Source organism: Camelus bactrianus, chromosome 7, assembly GCF_048773025.1.
Source record: "Camelus bactrianus isolate YW-2024 breed Bactrian camel chromosome 7, ASM4877302v1, whole genome shotgun sequence".
Lineage (NCBI taxonomy): Eukaryota > Metazoa > Chordata > Mammalia > Artiodactyla > Camelidae > Camelus > Camelus bactrianus.
The window spans coordinates 73,844,454-73,862,591 of NC_133545.1; the positions used below are offsets into that span (position 1 = coordinate 73,844,454).

At 35.2% G+C, this 18,138-nt stretch overlaps 1 protein-coding gene and 1 pseudogene across 15 annotated transcripts in view; one reads left to right on the plus strand and one right to left on the minus strand.

The window, feature by feature from the left end:
• The window catches only part of PHTF2 (putative homeodomain transcription factor 2), a 175,812-nt gene that overhangs the window by 85,499 nt on the left and 72,175 nt on the right, over positions 1–18,138 (minus strand). For 13 of the 15 annotated variants that reach the window (XM_074367579.1, XM_074367580.1, XM_074367590.1 and 10 more), the window contains 3 exons: positions 11,291–11,477; positions 9,482–9,637; positions 4,580–4,798 (listed from right to left, as the gene is read on the minus strand). In XM_074367579.1, coding sequence (XP_074223680.1) covers positions 4,580–4,798; positions 9,482–9,637; positions 11,291–11,477 — 562 coding nt within the window. The remainder of the gene's footprint in view (positions 1–4,579; positions 4,799–9,481; positions 9,638–11,290; positions 11,478–18,138) is intronic. The other 2 variants (XM_074367591.1, XM_010946648.3) reach the window with 1 other exon arrangement.
• LOC141578181 (interferon-induced transmembrane protein 3 pseudogene) lies at positions 12,759–16,167 on the plus strand (annotated as a pseudogene).

Below are 18,138 nucleotides of genomic sequence, written 5' to 3' on the forward strand. Positions count from 1 at the left end.
CAAATGACTCATCCAACACCCTATTCTCAAACATTGCTCACTGTTGTTTTATTTACTTATTTTTCCCACTTCTTAAATTCAGGGACTTTCAGCTGTTCCCATGGCCATATCTCAGACCCTGTCAACACACAGAACTGCTCTAATTCAGAAATGAGCCTTCAACTACAACCTCTTCCCAGGTCTCTCAAAACTTCAATTCAAAAAACACCTTTCCTTGAATATACTTATCCTTCAATCTATCAGTTTCTTCCTGGATTCATTTCCTTCTCAACCTGACATATCTAGATTCTTACCATATCCATTATTTCAATCAGTATTATCAGCCCCAATCCTGTCCTTTGAATAGCAACTATTTAGCACCTGCACTGTGTGACTCTGGGGGCATTATTTAATTCTAAGACTCCATTTTCTCATCTATAAAATAAAAAATAAACTATACTATCACAGGTAGTGAGAATTGCTTGAGACACTGCATCTAGATTACTTTGCACAGTGAACTGTATACAATAAATGCTTCTTATATGTTTGCTATTATAATGATTATTATACTATATTCTGAAGAATATCACACAACTGTATAGAATGGGCAACAACAAATTCATGGTTTCAGAACCCAGGTGGACCCTCAACAATATGGCAGTGTGACTCTTTTAATGTGTTAACTGGCTTGAACACATACTCTTTCCCCACCATCTCCATTTCCCACAAATGGCAACTTCAAGCTTTCACCATCACCCACAAGCACCTAATTCTACCATCTCATTTCTTTACTGTTAACAGTTCACAGAATAGAGACCATCAGGCAGTAACTCTTTCAACATCTTACTTGCTTTACATACTCTTCCTCATCCTCCTAACTCAGCAGAGGGTGTGCTCCTCTTCCTGTAGGAGGAAAAGCTTCCTAACTATGCCTCCTCTTCAGAACCCTAAGAAATTCTCACTCAACAACTTTTTCTCCTGTACCTCCTCAATTCTTCCCTACTGTTTTTCTCCTAAGCACATAAGTGCTCAAATAGCTCTCATCTTCATCTCTGGGGGCATGGGGACCAAAACATTCCTTCATTTTCTCCGAACTATCACAGTCATGCGTTTTTTTGTTGTTTTATTCTATTTTTTTAATTGAAGTATAGTTTGTTTATAATGTTGTGTTAGTTTCTGGTGTACAGCATAGTGATTCAGTTATACATATATATACATATATTCCTTTTCATATTCTTTCTCATTATAGGCATTACAAGCTATTGAATATAGTTCCCTGTGCTATACAGTAGGACCTTGTTGTTTATCTATTTTATGTATAGTAGTTAGCATCTGTAAATCCTGAACTCCCCATTTATCCCTCCACCCGCCTCTTTCCCCCTGGTAACCATGAGTTTGTTTTCTGTCTGTGAGTCTGTTTTTGTTTTGTAAATAAGTTCATTTGTGTCATTTTTTTAAGAGTCTACATATTAAGTGGTATCATATGGTATTTTTCTTTCTCTTTCTGGCTTGACGGTCATGCTTTGTAAGCCTCATTCCTCATTCTCACTCCTCAAGTACCTGTGACAAGGCTTCTTTCCCCTTACACTCTTCCTATAGCTGAAGCCAAAATGAATTGATACATTTTTAATTGAAACATTTCAATCAGATAGAGAATAACACTTGGTTTTATATTTTTACTTTATCCCTATTTGTTCCAAATACTTTAATTTTAAAAAATGACAGGCAAAATTGAAACTGACTTTGTGCCCTTCCCTGCTCTCATTCCCTTCTTTTATTCCCCAGATCTACTCTCTAAATTTGGTGTTTATTAGTCCCTTGCATGATTTTATACTCTTACTGTATATGCTTTTACTCATTAATATATAACCTTGCATGTTTTAAAACTTTATTATAAATAGTATATCGTATGTATAATCCTGTACCTTGCTTTTTTCATTCAGTTATATTCACAAGATTTATTCTTTTTGATATATGTAACTCTGAGTTCATTCAATTTCACTGCTGTGTACTATTTTATCACATGCCATGATTTCTTAACTCTTCTACTGTTGGCTATTGCATTATTTTCCATTTTGCACTATCACACACAGTGCAATGAACATTTTTATGTATGTATCCTTGTGCCCATCTTCTAAAGTATATTGTTGGGAGTGAGAAGAGTCCTAGAGAAAGCAGACATTCAATTTCATTATAAAATAACAAAGCACTCTCCAAAGTAGTTGTGCAGATTTATACTAACACCAGCATTAACTAAGAGTTCTTTCTTCATATTCTTGAAAATTATGAAATTTATCAGATTTAAAATTTTTACAATCTGATAGATATGAAATGGTACCTGACTGTTCTAAATTACGTTTCCCTGATTACTAATAAGGCTGACCATTTTTACTTTATTCTGTATTAACTATCTAGGGGAGTAACTTGTTCACATCCTTTGTTCATTTTTCTACTGAGTCATTTGTCTTTTACTTATAAATCTGTAGGAGTTCTGTATGTGTTCTGTATAGTAATATACTGGAAAAATCTTCTCCTAGCCTGTGGCTTGTCTTTTAACAATGTTTATGTCTTAATTTGTAGCTAAAAGTTTTACATTTGAAAATACTCAAATTTATCAATCCCTTCATTTTTGATGTTTGCTTGTACTATTGTATCTAGCTTAAAAAACTATTTTCTTACCTAAAGTAACAAATATTTTTTCTTACATTTTCTTCTAAATATTTTAAAGTTTTACTTCTTCACAGCATTTAGGACCTATCTAGAATAAATTTTTGTGTATGAATAATCATTTTGCCCACAACCATATACTGAACAATCCATCCTTTTTCTACTGATTGGTAATGCCACATATGTCATACACTAGAGATCCATGTAAGTAGGAATCTCTTTCTTGGTTTTCTATTCTGTCCCACTGGCCTATTTGTTTACACACTGTCTTAGTCTGTTTGGGCTGCTATAACAAAATACCACAGACTGGATGGCTTACAAAGAACATAAATCTGTTCCTCACAGTCCTGGAGGGTGGGAAGTCTAAGATCAAGCTTCCAGCAGATTTGATGTCTGGTGAGATCTCACTTCCCTAGTTCATAGATTGCCCTCTTTTTGCTGTAACCTCACATGATGGAAGAGAAAAAGGAGTTTTCTAGGGCACCTCTTTTATAGGGGCAGTAATCCTATTCATGAGGGCTATACCTTCATGACCTAATCACCTCCCAAAGGCCCCATCTCCAAATACTATCACATTGGGGATTAGGTTTCAACCTATGAATTTTGAGGGGACATAAAATTCAATCTATAGCATACAGCTATACCATACTATCTTAATTACTATATCTTTAAAGTAAATTTTTATACCCAGTAGGGAAAGTCCTCTGTTATTCTTCAAAATTATTTTTGCTGTTCTTGACATTTTGTTCTTTAATGTGGAATTGAAATCAGTCTAAGTCCAACTAAAACAGACAAACAAACATACATGCTGGTGGACTGATAGAAAAAGCAGCGATAATGGGTATCTCTGTCTTGTTCCTGACTTTAGTAGAAATGTTCCTAAAATTTCACCATTAAATAAACACGTTTTTAGGAGGCTCTTTGACAGGTACTTTTTTTTTTTTTTATCAGATTAAGGAGGTTTCCTCCTAGCTCTAATTTTCTAAGGGTTTACTTGTTGGTTTTATTATTAGGATTTGATGAGGAGCTGGATAAAAGAGGGAAGGTGAGGAAGAGTGAAGATTTTAAATGACCACAGTGTTTCTGGACTGGTGAGTGAGTGGATGAAGATGTCATTCATCAAGACTGTGAGTGCCATAAGAAAAACAGATTTATGAAGAAAGAGGGGTTTTGGTTAAATGTTAAGAACTGGTGGGACATTGAAATGAAGATGTCCTATGACCTGTGCTGTCCAATATGGTACCCTACTCACATGTGGCTACTGAGTGCTTGAAATGTGGCTAGTCCAAATGAGATGTGCTGTAAGTGATCACAATAGATTTTGAAGTCTGAGTATTATAAAATGTAAAATACTTCATTCATTTTTTCATGTTAGTTATATGTTGAAGTGATAATATTTTAAATATATTGGGTTAAACAAAACGTATTTAAATTAATTTCACCTTTTAAAATGTTTTTAATGAGGCTACCCAGAAACTTTTAAATTAACATATGTAACTCTCATTATATTTCTTTTTGATAGCATTACTGTTAGGCACTTGGAGATACAATCTGATATTCATGAGATGTAGATTTGTGAATTATAACCTTACAGGTGGAGTTAAGGCCACAGGTGTAGATGAATCTGATCATGAAGTCTGCGGAGTGAGAAAAGGACTAATGCATCTAAAATACAATTTGACTTACAAAACTCCATTTACCAACAACTTCTCAGGAACTTATGTTTGCAAGGTGAGTGACACATCATAATAAAAATACTGAGATTCTATGTTCCAATGAAGCCAGACCACAGCTCACATAAAAAGAAAAAAAAAAAATACAGGAACATTGTATTAATTGAATGTAAGCTTTTTCTTCACCTCTGTTAAAATCTGTAGATACACTTAAAGGAGCTAGACTGATGGCCCCACATAATCCAATACTGTAAACCAACCTGATGAAAAGGGTCGTCTCTATATTCTTTTTTCACACATGGATTAATTTGAGGACTTTCCACATCTGTCTCACTGGTACAAGATGATCGGCATTCTGCACAATGTAACAAGTCTTCCCATAATACATCTTCTGTTTCAGATTCTGGCCTTGTGCTCTCAGAATCCTGTCTGGAACTTGAACAGCGAGAGCTGCAACTAGTACCCGATTTAGGGGCATCCTGAAATCAAGATATCCTTTGACATTAATACAATTTATGTACCCTTCCAACTCAAAGGATTCTATCAGAAACATATATTCCTACTTTTTATTAAAACAACAAATACACTGTCAAATGACAGTGAAATGAATAGCAAAACGTTAAAACACATATTAGTTTGTAAGTAGTAAGAAAACTTCCTCATATCAAAATTTATTTGATTTTACATCTCAGCTCAAGTGTTATTTTGCAGGCAAAGGTTATGCCTGTTTTCTCTTAAACTTTACACAAAGTTCAAAATTCAGGCAGGCCAAGACTAGCCTAAGTCTATATGGACTGCGTAGTGAATATTAACCCACATTAATTGATGTGATTAATGGAGTTCTTTTCTTACTCTAGTCTTTTTTTTAAGCAAAAACAGATGTCCTGTATCTACTGTTTTTGTTTTTCAAACAGAAGTTCAATAAATTGATATAAAAATAATAAATAATCTATAACAGGAAGATAACTGCCAACTCAGGTTTTTTAGACAATCTATGGTATAAAAGTGAAAAACTAAAAGGCCCAAATTACATGTCTAATCAATTTTTCCCCCCAGGAGTGTTTAATGTACAAAACAAATACTTATGAGTAAAATTTTGATTTAAATTAATTCAAAATAACCTTTCCTAAATAAAGAATGGTAATAGCCATCCTTGTAGTTAAGTATGCCAAAATTTCTGGATTTGTTTTTAGCTATCCTCTGTCACTAAGATTTGTCAAATATACTTTTAAATGTTTCATAGTTATCCCTCTCTCTCTCCCACGTTATCACCAGATCACCAGAGTTCAGACTTTATCATTCACACCTTGTTTGCTACAAGACCTTCCTAACTGACCCCTATCTGAAAGGCCTTTCCTTCTTTCCAGATTAACCTTCCTACAGTGCAGCTATTCTTACATTCCTCTGACCAGAATCCTTCTGTGGCTTCCCACTGCTCCTCTGGATACAGTTCCCATTCCTCCACTCAGCACACTTGTCTTCAAATGTGCTGCTTCAGGCCTTGTTCTCCATTCTCCATACCACTACCTTCTCCTCCAGTGACACTGGGTTGCTCCCTGGCCCTGAACATCAATTGTTCTTTGCCAATCTAGCCTCTGATTATGCTCCTACTCTCCTTTAAAGCCTACTCAACAAAGTATCAGGAAAATACCATCTATACCTCTTTCTAGCTGCCTTACTTTGTTTTTGAGCCGAAGTTTAGTCATCTACCAACAGGGAATAAAACTACCTTAAAGAGATACGGAAAATCAAACGAGCACTGTAGCTTTTAATACAAACCCAGTACAAAACAAGGGCTCAACAAATGTTAGCTTAAAGCTACTCTCTACTGAAAGAAATCACTCTGTCCCTAAAGTGAGTTATTACTATTTATATTCATTTGACAATAAATTCTGTATTGTTATCTAGTATCTACAATATTGTCTGTGCTATTTAAACGTTCATGTATTTCATATTCTCAAATCATAACTCTCAAATACACCATTAGGTCCATGAAAGACGGAAACAAAACATTATTTTTTTGCCATCCTTAGCACAGGTAACAAAATATCTTACATGAATGAGATATACTGTTGATAATTTATTTATATTAGAATGTGGCACCATAAATATATATTTAGTGTATTTATAGAGTATTTGTGGGAAGACAGTTGTCTGTATGAGGGAGAAGTAAAAATTTTTTTGAAAGAGTTGAGCAGAAAATGAATAAAGAAATAAAAAGAGAAAAAATACAGAAAGAGAAAAGGGTAAAAATTAGATGGCTTTGTTTTATGAAAAGCAGTGCAGAAGTATTTCAGATTAACTAACGTCAACCAGAACACCTGAGGCATATGGCTTCCATCACAATGGTTTTCATTACATAGTAAGGCACAGACTGTATTATCAGTAATGATTAATTCAAAATTTTTTATAAAGCTAGTTTATTATCTATCACTAATTTCTGATGCAGATTGGCTAATCAGATGTAGAAATAAGTAACAGGATTAAAGGCCTGATGACTGTTTAAGTGAAACTAATGGGTGATTTAAGGGATAAGGAAATATCTGTAATTCCTTATAAATGTATTCTGCCAAATACTGATTAATAAGTGGGCCATTTTACAAATGTAAAATCTAAAAATTATTGCCTATTAATTGCTTACATTGCAAACAGAATTTTTCCTGCAATAATTATGTGGCTAATGGCCACTTTGAATTTCACTGCAAATTGCTGAATAAAGCCTAAAAATAGGAAATTTTACAGTTAAAGGAAACAGCTCAAGTTAATAGATTATTTAATGATCTGCTCTGCTCATTTCAAATCTTTAGACAGAGAGCTAAAACTGAGCATATAATCTTTAAGAGAAGAAAAAGTATTTGAACTGAAATATTTGAAGGGAATAAGGATTTATATGCTTTGTGCCAGGCAATTATGCATCATCTTATTTAATCCTAACAATCTGGTGAAGCCAGTCTCCTCCTCTCCCCATTGCATGGATGCAGAAACTGAGACTCAGATAATCTAAAGAATTTTTCCAAAGTCACTTAAATAATCTGACTATAAGCCCATGGTTTCTTCACCATGCTTCCCATCAAATGCTACATTCAACAGATGAAGAGCCAATCTATAATAGGGAATAAAAACTGAAAGATACTTGTAGAGTTAAAGCAAGACAGAGAAAGAAACAGGACAAATGCTTGAATTCCCCTGGACATCACCTACACCTATATCCCAGATAACCAAGTAATTCTACCACCATCTTCCGAATAGGAGACTAGAAGTCAATCAGATATAGTAGATCGTAGAAAAAGACAAGAAACCAGGGTCGGGGTAGAGGTGGCAGACTGAAGGGTGGGAGGGAGGAGAGCTAAGTGAAAGTCCACACACCGAATGGCAAGATCACAACCTCACCCCCAACCCTCTTGGTGCCAAACACATGGCAGTGTGGTATAATATCTACCACTCCCATGCCACCAGAAGATTGGATAATTCTTCTGGAAAAACAGAACACCACTAAAAAGTGTATCTATAGATGCTGACATCTGAGAGGCTTATAACAAATGGCTGGGTCCCTGACCTATCTTATAGTGAGGCCCACCAGTCCTAACCACGCACAAAGTGCTTCCCAAATGATTTCTTTGTGCCTCACTCTAAAAGAAAACAGTATTGCCAATAATTTGAAAAGTATGATAATAAATACATAAAGATGCAAAACGACACTACAAATCCTCTGTCTTAATCTTACTTATTCAAAGGAGGTTTTGTTTTGCTATTTTGAAGCAAATAAAAAACAATTTTGAAGTTGGTTTGACTTGAAAGTAAAGAACTTTTGGAAATGAAATAGAATCTTTCAAATATCTTCTAGTCTAAAGTTCCTCACTTCACAGATGAAGAATTTGAAGATCAGATTTTATTTTTATGTAATCTTTTACATTATTAAAAAAAGATTTAAAACAATCAATGCCTACTAGCTAATTATCAGCCTTACTTAGCTTGAAATCTGGAAGATTTTAAGTAACATTTATTTTAAAGTTAAGATTAGTAAATAATGTTCTGCCATTCAAGAACCTCAATATTTCAAACTACAGTTGTAAACCAAGAAGAGCAAAGGTTACCGGATGAGACAATACCTCTAAAGCCAAATAATTTATTCTATAGGAGAGTGGACACCTCCCTCTGTAGGAGGTCTTGAATCCTCTCCAGGACCAACTGACTTCTAACTGTACATCGAATAAAACTGTGAATTTCACAAGCATGGTTATTAGTTTAGGAACAGGAGACGGTATATCAGATGATACAAGTGAAAAGACAATGAGCAGACACACAGGCATTAGTGTCTTCCTAACGGCAGCCACTGAAAGAAACAGCCATAGTCACTAGAAAGATTGACTAGATACAACCACACAGAAGTGTACAAAAAAATAAGTAACTCTTCTCATCTTAAAACTCTTAATGTATTCACATTCCAGCACAGCATAATATTAGATTTTTCAAAAGTTTAACACTAAATCATTAAAAAAAAAATCAAACACAGTACAAAAAGAGTAGAAGGTGACATTTATCAAAAAGTGATGTAAGGAGTAATTCATTTGTCTTAAAGCAAGGTAATATCCTGTCCTTAGAATAAAATCTGAAAATACAACTGAACGAAAATTTTTTTCTATTTAAATAGTTTCAACAGATGTGATAACTTCAAGAGATGTGATAAAGTTAGAAAAGGGTTTAGAGAAAAACAAACATTAATAAAGAAAAATAGAATCAAAGAAGATAAAGGGATTGAATTTTATAGTATGGGCAAATTACAGGTGACAGTAGCATGAAGGAAGTCACTTCGAATAGTAACTTTGCTATAATCCAGAAGTCATAAAGCCTTTCAAATTGTGGAAAAGACTAATACAGGAGTTCACAGACTGTCTCTCCAGGATGTTCGTAAAAAGGAAACAACAAAGTACGTGTATGAGTCTTCAGAGAAGATGCACAAAATGAGTACAATGTGGCTATTTATCACGTATGAAATACATTAATCTAAAACTGCTCCTCTGTAAATCCAGATCATATAACAATAAGATACTGATAGGAAATATTTGTTATTTCAATAATTATGTTCATTTATTCAAAGAAGTTATAAATTAGTAACATATAAAAGAGATATGCATGTACAGATGTAAGGCCAAAGTATATACCTCATTAGGGTAATATTTCTTATAATGGTGTGACTTTCTATTCCGAAGAATACTCTCAGAAGTCCTGTCTGCATGATGGCGTAATGGGTATCCTGTTTCAGGACCTTCTTCACTGGAGACTTCATCAGAGACATTTGTTACTGTCCTTTGGGTATCCTACGTTGAGAGTACACAAGGAGGATTACTGGTAATTTCTGACTGACTCTGTAGCTTTAAAACGGAAGAACTGTAAATTATATATACATATACACACATACCTTCAAATACATCAGAAAACCTGAAATTATTAGTACTACTTGATTTTCTGAAAAATGTCTTAAATCACTAACTACAGTTGTTATTTTAATTTTAGGAGTAATTCAACAGCAATTTGTCAAATATTGTCCTATAATGTGTCTGTTCACGAAAAGGTTTGAAATAGCTTACAAAATTGAGACAATAAAATAGTATAAAAGCAGGAGAGAGACCATTTAAAAGAAGCTGAGCGGCCTGAAATGCATTATACTATTATCACAACCAAAACTGCCATCAATCGTAAAACCAAGTATATTTAATAATGGGTTATGAGGCGGGAGGTGGTTGGCAGGTGAATGAAAGCACATACCAGACAGACAACACCATGCACATATCAATTGGTAAGAGACATCCAGGTTTCAGAAATTCTAAAACCGAGAGGCTCCAGAACAAGTATTTCATTCATACTTTCATGTTCCTCTCATGTAACATTACTAGGTAATAGATACCTGGAAATGTGTTTGAAAACTCATGACTAAAAATTTAATTGTCAACTGATGCCAGGGATGTGAGGCTCACATTTCCAGAGACCTAAATGCTTCAAAAATCTAAAATCAGAGCAAGAGACTATATTTCATTGCCATCTCATGCTATTTATTATATAGCAACAGGTACTGAAAATACATATCCTGCCAAGCAGTAATACATACTTCACTCAAAATTAGACAATAGACTTTTATTTACTTTCCTCAACACACTTCTTAATGTTTACATTCCTAAAGTAACAGAGGTAACATCTTTTAATATGATTTTTTTTTAACTATAACAGCTTCTAAAGAATAAATTATTTAACCAAAAAATTCACAGAAACAAAGAGAAAGATACCACACTAGGCTTTGTTACAATAAACCCAGGGTTTCTTCTGGAAAAGCAAATAAACAATTGTTATCCTTAACAGATATATCCTCAATAAAAATTTTTTTCAAATTAAAAACAAAACAAAGGTGCCAACACCAAAGGTAACAAAGGTAGGAAAAACAAGGTAATATTTTCATATAGAGAACATGAATGGGAAACCAGGGTCTTAATTCAGTTTCTAGAATAATTTACATGTTTTCTTTTGTCTTTTAGGGGGAGGAGGTAATTAGATTGATTGATTTTCTTAATAGAGGTACTAGGGATTAAACCCAGGATTTTGTGCCTACTAAGCATGCACTCTACTACTTACGCTATGCCCTCCCCTCTACATGTTTCATTTGAAAGAAATTTTTATACAGACAGAAATAGGGAAAGAAAAAAAATAAGGTTTAACAAATAACAACTATATAGATATGGTACTTTGATATTTCAGAAAAATTGGAGACATCAATCAATTCAGAAGGTGCCAAGTTATACCAGAAATCAAGATTATTCACACTACTTTATTGATTTTTCATTTCCATCAGTGTGATCTATAAAGGCTCACAGGACAAATTCTGGAGGAAATACATATATTGAAGGGCGACTACTATGTCTAAGTCGCTTCGCATTAGGTTATGTAAAATCACACTAACTATTTTTAAAAATCACACTTACTTTGCTGGGAATGTTCCTCAGTGTGCCCGTGCTCCAGGCTGTCTCTTCTGGTCGAAGAGTTTCACACTGAGGTTCATGGCTTTGTACTCCATCTTCACTGCTTTTAACAGTCTTTTTCCCATCAAGGGATACATAGCCATTGTCAGTCTCAGTTGATTTATCAATTGAATTCTTTGCTTTCTTTGATCTAAAAAGAAAACATACATAAAGCATGTTATGTGGACTTATTTTGGATAGGTTACCAGTAGAAATTATGATCTCTTAATAATTAAATTTGGTAGTTATTTCTCAGAATTTTAATTACTATCTTATTTTTGCAATACCTTATTTGTTTACAATAATTTTAAAATAATATCTATCACATGAAATAAACATGTAAATCCAACATCCTAATTCAGCTGATTTTATATGTTTTGGGATCTTACAAACCACAATGCTAAGAGATATGTCCCAACTTATCAAATAATTCTTGGTCAAAATCACCTGGTCTTTGAGCAAAATCTAGAGTCAAAATTTTGCTCATTTTTTTATGATTAATAATATAGTTATAAAGTCTTACTTTTAATAAAATGTCTCAGTAATTTTCAAGTTAAGTTGCAATTACTGGCTTGGCTTAATACTCTCCTTTACCCAAATACTTTACCACTAGTATAGATACATAAAAACCTCTGGCAATTTCATTTTAATATACAGTGGAGACATAAAAATATGTGACAAAAAGGAAAACTTTATACAAGATTCTACATAATGGAAGAAGTAAAAATGAAGAATACAAAGAAAAAGAAGTAATAACCTCTTTCACCCACTGAATGCTCTGGAAAAAAATGTTAGTAAACATGTAGCTTATAAGTACCTAAAAGGCTACCATTGAGGTTCTTCATTTATAGGTATTAAATTTTTCTCAATACATAAAATACAACATGGGAAGTAATAAACACACCATTTTTGATGGATAGGCAAATTCTTGAGAAGCTCTCTTCAGAGACTACAGTGAGTGAAAGAATGGTTATTCAAAAGAAATGGTTAGTTGAAATGTAATGTAAGTTCCACACAGAGTTAAAATGTGCTCAATGCAGATTAGGTCTATCATAAAACATCATTAAAAAGCAATTGTATTTAATTATATTTTTAAAAATTCCCCTGAATTTTCTCCAGAGTATCAATTTTGCAAGAAAGGAAAAATAAAATCAATATATTGCCTTCTTGTAGGCCAAAAAACAAAAGGTTTTTAAAATGGGAAAAAGAATGTTATCTTCAACACTATAGTTACTCAGTTCTATTCGAATCTTTCAGAACTGTTCAGGACCTTAAAACTCATCTGTGCTGAATGCTCCTTTTGAAAACAAGGAATCAGAAATACAGAGATGTGTAGGTGACTTATTCAAGTCACCAGTTAGAGGCAAAGCTGGCACTAGAATACAGACCTTCTGAGTATGAGGTTAATTATATTCTCCATCCTACCTCCAACTGCCCGCTCTTTGGGAAACTGCCTGCTAGGATTTCTTCTTGACACACTCATCAAAACCTAGAAAGTTTTTGTTTTATACAAACAGGCCTCTCTCCTTCCTAACCTTCTCCATCAAGATTACTAAAGGGGACAGACTATATCTCGCATTTGCTCTACAGAGCTCCAACACTTTCTAGTCACTAATAACCCACAGAGCAACAAGACTCAAAATTCCAATCTTCTGACCATTTTCTTTTTATATGACCCTAAGAGACATGGAGAGATGAAGGGAATAAGCCACAGAATAAAGATCATTTTAGAGTGGCAGAGGGAGGGGGGAAAGATGAATTATGGTAGAAAGGAGAAAGGGCAGAAGAGAAAATAAAAGGTGCAGAGAAAATGTGTGGTCTTCTCTGCTTAAGGAAGAAAGGGATAGAAACATCAGTTATTAACTGTTCCCTTTACCACTCCCTTAAACACTGTGCAACAAGTCGATGTGGTAAAAGACCAAAGGAAGTGAAGCTACTTGATATCCTGAAAATGTGAGAAACTCAAAGACAGAGAAGGAATGTGCTGGAAAGGTATTTATGAAGCTTCCTGGAAATTATACTGAGTTAGAAAGGGAAGGGAACGGGTCCCCTGAGCACCGTGCCGCCATCCAGACCGCAGCTTCTCTCTTCTGGCACCATGGCATCTCCCAGGCCGCCTTCCCTGGTGCCCACGTGGGCGTACCCCCATTTTATGAGATGCTTAAGGAGGAGCACGAGGTGGGGGATGCTGGGGGCTTCCCAGAGCCCAGCCCCCATGACGACCACCGTGATCAACATCCGCAGTGAGACCTCCGTGCCCGACCACATCGTCTGGTCCCTGTTCAACACCCTCTTCCTGAACGTGTGCTGCCTGGGCTTCATGGCATTTGCCTACTCTGTGAAGTCCAGGGACCAGAAGATGGTGGGCGATGTCCTTGGGGTCCAAAGCTATGCCTCCACCGCCAAGTGCCTGAACGTCTGCACCCTGGTGCTGGGCATCCTTCTGACCATGTGTTCATCATTATTTTCGCCACTGACTCCCTGATGATTTTCCAGGCGATCTTAAAGGAGTATGGAGGCTACTAGTAGCTGCCCGCAGCCATCCCTTCACAGCAGTTTATACACACCCCCCGTCTACAGCTGAATAAAAGCCAGCATTCCTGTGGGGAAAAAAAAAAAAGAAAGGGAGGGGAACGGAGGTGAAGGAGGTGATGGAAGACTGGAAAGTTGGTAGAACAGAACCATTAATCAGCCAGGTATGCAAGAGAGAAATTTATCTGGGAAGAAAGATAGAAATGCTGGACCTGCAGTGCCCAGGAACATCCTGCTAAAGATCAGTAGGCAGTCGAAAACAAAGGCCTGGAAGCCAGTGGTCAAAGCAGAAAAAGTGGCTGAAAACTTGTAGAGAGAAACAGAATCCTAGACACCAAAAGATATGGGCCTAGTACAAGGGCTCTAAATCAGTAATTTTCAGCTTTAAGAACTTTTCTAAGATAAATGTATTCCCTTCCCTACCAGGACAGAGTGAAGACTATGTTAAGCCAGAGAGAAGAGTACCAGTAGCACTCATTCCATATACCTTTTGGCTATCTTCCACTTCCTCCCTTCCTTATCTCTGCTTCCTTCCAATCTTCTTTGAGTTGTTCCTCTCGCCAGTATCTCTTCAAAGTATATGTAACACTATCAGGATATATGAATGGTGAGTTCCTAACATATAGTAGCTATCTGATGTTTCTCTTGAGCTAAATGCAGATAAGTTGAAAAGCAAGCTGAAACCACAAAGAAAATACTAAACGTAAATGTCACTCTCAGAGTTTATAAAGCAGCTGAAAATACAAATTGAGGCAGCTTGGCCGTGCCTGGTAATAACAGCACTTGCAAGGGCATCGTTGGAGTAGGACAGCAGGGGCAGCCCAGCAGCAGCCAATAATGGCAACTCAGTCAAAGGCAATTCCAGGGCAGGGGGTCAGGGGCAGCCCAGAGGGGTTGGGAGATGGGCTACATACAGAGGATTAATTGAATAAGTAAGTATATTGGAGACAATGAGAACTAAGTTTTTCAGTGATAGAGAAGGAAGATATAGAGAAGAAAAAACAAAATGAACTCTGTGGTACTGTATTTGAATTGGAACTGTCATTGCAAACTCATGGCTTATGTCTAGATAAAGAAATAAATATAGCTGTAAAAGGATACACACACACACACACACACACACAGACACACACACACACACACACACACACTTTCTGGCTCTGTCCACTGAGAAGGCCCTCGGATAGCAACACCTCAACAGCAATGAACAAATCTAGCACTCAGATCTTTGTTTCTATATTCTCCTCTCCTTAAATTAAGAAATGGTTGATTCCAAGCCTGAGGCAAAGGAAATACAAATTGAACCTGGAAACACTGTTGTGCCAGAAAGTAAGGAAGTGTTCAGAGAAAGATTAGGACATTCCACCAAGACAGAGAAATTGCTCAAAGGGGCTCCACTGGCCAAATTGAAACCAATCTAATCACCAAACTACATAATAGTAACAAACTGAATAAAACAGAAATGTAGCAGTAAATAATTAAAGGAAAGCTCTTCCTTAAAACAGAATGCCAGCTAGTAAGTATAGAAGGAATGATGGAGTTTGAAAAATCACCATGGGCGATCATCATAATAAAAGTCAGGCAAGAATCATCAATGGATGCTAAAACTGGAAGGCGAAGGTGGGATGAGAAATGGGTTACTTTTTTATAGTCAATGCATCTCCAGACAGGGCATCTGCTAATTATAAAGGGAAAAATAAATAAATTTACAATGGAGAAATCTGGCATCTACTAGCTTGATCAAGGGATTAATGTAAATATCATCAGTAAGGGAACAAATCTACATTTTTTGCCACCTGATAGGATGCAACAAAAAGAATGAAGTATCATTTCTATGATACTCCTGCCAAAAGTGTATAACTTGGGTTGAATTATAAAGAAATATCACACTACTAGCCCAGGGGTGTACTGATAAATGTTGAACAACCAGCTTTCCAGCCTTTGTTTCTAGTGTTCCTTTATTTCCATGGTGTAAACAATCTGACGATGGCCAATTTCAAGTACCAGCTGATAACAATGAACACAGCATTGGGAAGAGATATGCATATTCAGCTCACACAAGTCACTTGAAGCCAGATCCAGAAAACCACTGACACAAATCCAAATTAAGGAACATTCTGCTAAGTGACTGCTCTGCATTTTCAAAAAAGTGAAGAATGTGAAACTTGAGGAAAGATTGAAGTCTGTTCCAGAATGAAGGAGACTAAAAAGACACTGGGTTTGATCACTGGCTGTGGCACATGGTCCCAGATTAGATCCTTTCGCTGTAACGGATATTATTAGGGTCAGTTAACAGAATTGAACTGGGTCTCTGGGTGAAAGATACATGGGAGTTCTTTGCACTATTCTGTCATCTTTTAAGTTTGAAATTGTTTCAAAATAAAATTATATATATATTAATCACAAAGTGATTAATACTCTGATTAGGGCATACTTTAGATTTGAGCATAGAGGAAATGCTGAAAGGAAAATAATGCCACAGAGCTAAATTGCAACTGATGCAGGTTAAAGAGGGTCAAAAATTGTGACTGCTTCAGACAAGGTTTAGTTTTACCACTGACTGCTACATTATCCATATTGTCAATAACAGCTGAAACTAAGAACTTCACAGAATAATGTTACTTTCTCAAAAGGAACACAGGTTACCAAGACTCAGATGTTTAATTCTTCTCATTCCTCTATTTAAAGAAATAAAACTAATTGGGAAAGACAGCAGGAGTAATAGATTTATTTTTAAAAACTACTGTTAAACTCAACTTAGAGTATATTTTTTAAAGGGAAGCTACTTCTATTTAAGTCAACTTTAAAAATATGTAAAAAAATAAACTGCAGTGAGGTAAATAGCATTTTGATTTTTTTTTTCTTTCTTTCTTTTTTATCATTTAACAGAATCCCCTCCTTTACAGAGGAGAAATTGTGATTTTATTTTTCATAATTGTATTCTTTTACAGAATAGTGATTTGATATTAATAGTACTTTGATTTTAAAGTAAAAACATGCATCTAAATCATCATTCCCTACCAAAAACAAAAAGCAGGGTAGAAAGAAACTGGTATTAGGAATTAAAGTCCTACAGTATAGAAACAAATGGTACCTTTTAGTATTATCCACAAAAAGATCTACCTCTTGATAGCTACACTTACTGCATATAATACATTCACTTAAGTATTTCCATAAGAAACCTTGTAAATATTTACTGAAAAGGCTGCTGAAATTTTGACAGGGATTGCATTGGATCTGTAGATCAATTTGAGGGAAACTGACTTCTTATCAATATTAAATCTTCCAATCCATGAACATCATATATGTCTCCATTCATTTAGGTCTTCCTTAACTTCTCTCACCAATGTTTTGTCAATGTACAGATGTTGAAAATATTTTGTATCAAAGAACCTAGAATAACCAAAACAATTCTGAAAACAGTAACATTTGGAGGGTTAACAATACCTGATTTTAAGCTTTATTATAAAGCTACAGCAATCAAGAAAGTGTGGTATTAACATCAATATAGACAAATGAATAGAACAGAAGTAGTCCAGAAACAGATCCATCCATATAAGGGTGGCTGATTTCTGACAGCACAAAGCTGCAAAAGGAATTCAGGGGAGGAAGAATAGTCTTTGCAACAAACGGTGTTAGAACAATTGGACAGTTACATGCCAAAAACAAAACCCCAAAAAACTCTGATACCTACCACATCATATATAAAAATTAACTCAAAATCAACCATAGGCCTAAACGTAAAACCTAAAACTATAAAATGTCTAGAAGAAAATACAGAAAATATTTGTGACTTTTGGTTTGCCAAAGAAATCTTAAGATATAACACCAGAAGAAAATTTCATCAAAGACAAAAATTCATAAATTGGACTTCTGAAAACTACTGTTCAAAAGATACTGTTAAGAGAAGGAAAAGATAAGCCATAAACTGGGAAAAAATATTTGCAAAGCACATACCTGATAAAGGACTTGTATCCAAACTATACAATGGACGATCAGAACTCAATAATAAGAAACCACCCAATAAAAAAGTGGACAAAATATTTGAAGAGACACTTCACTAAAGAAGAAATTTGATGGCAAATAAGCATATGAGATCAACAATAAGTAAAATGTTGTATAGCAGATCTCTAGAATGTTTTCACCTTGCATGATTCAAACTTCATTAAGCCCACTGAACAGAAACTCCCCATTTTCCACTCCCTGCAGGCCCTGGCAATCACCATCTGTTAATTAGTGTTTATATGCAACTGTTTCTCATCCCTAGCACCACAGTGTAC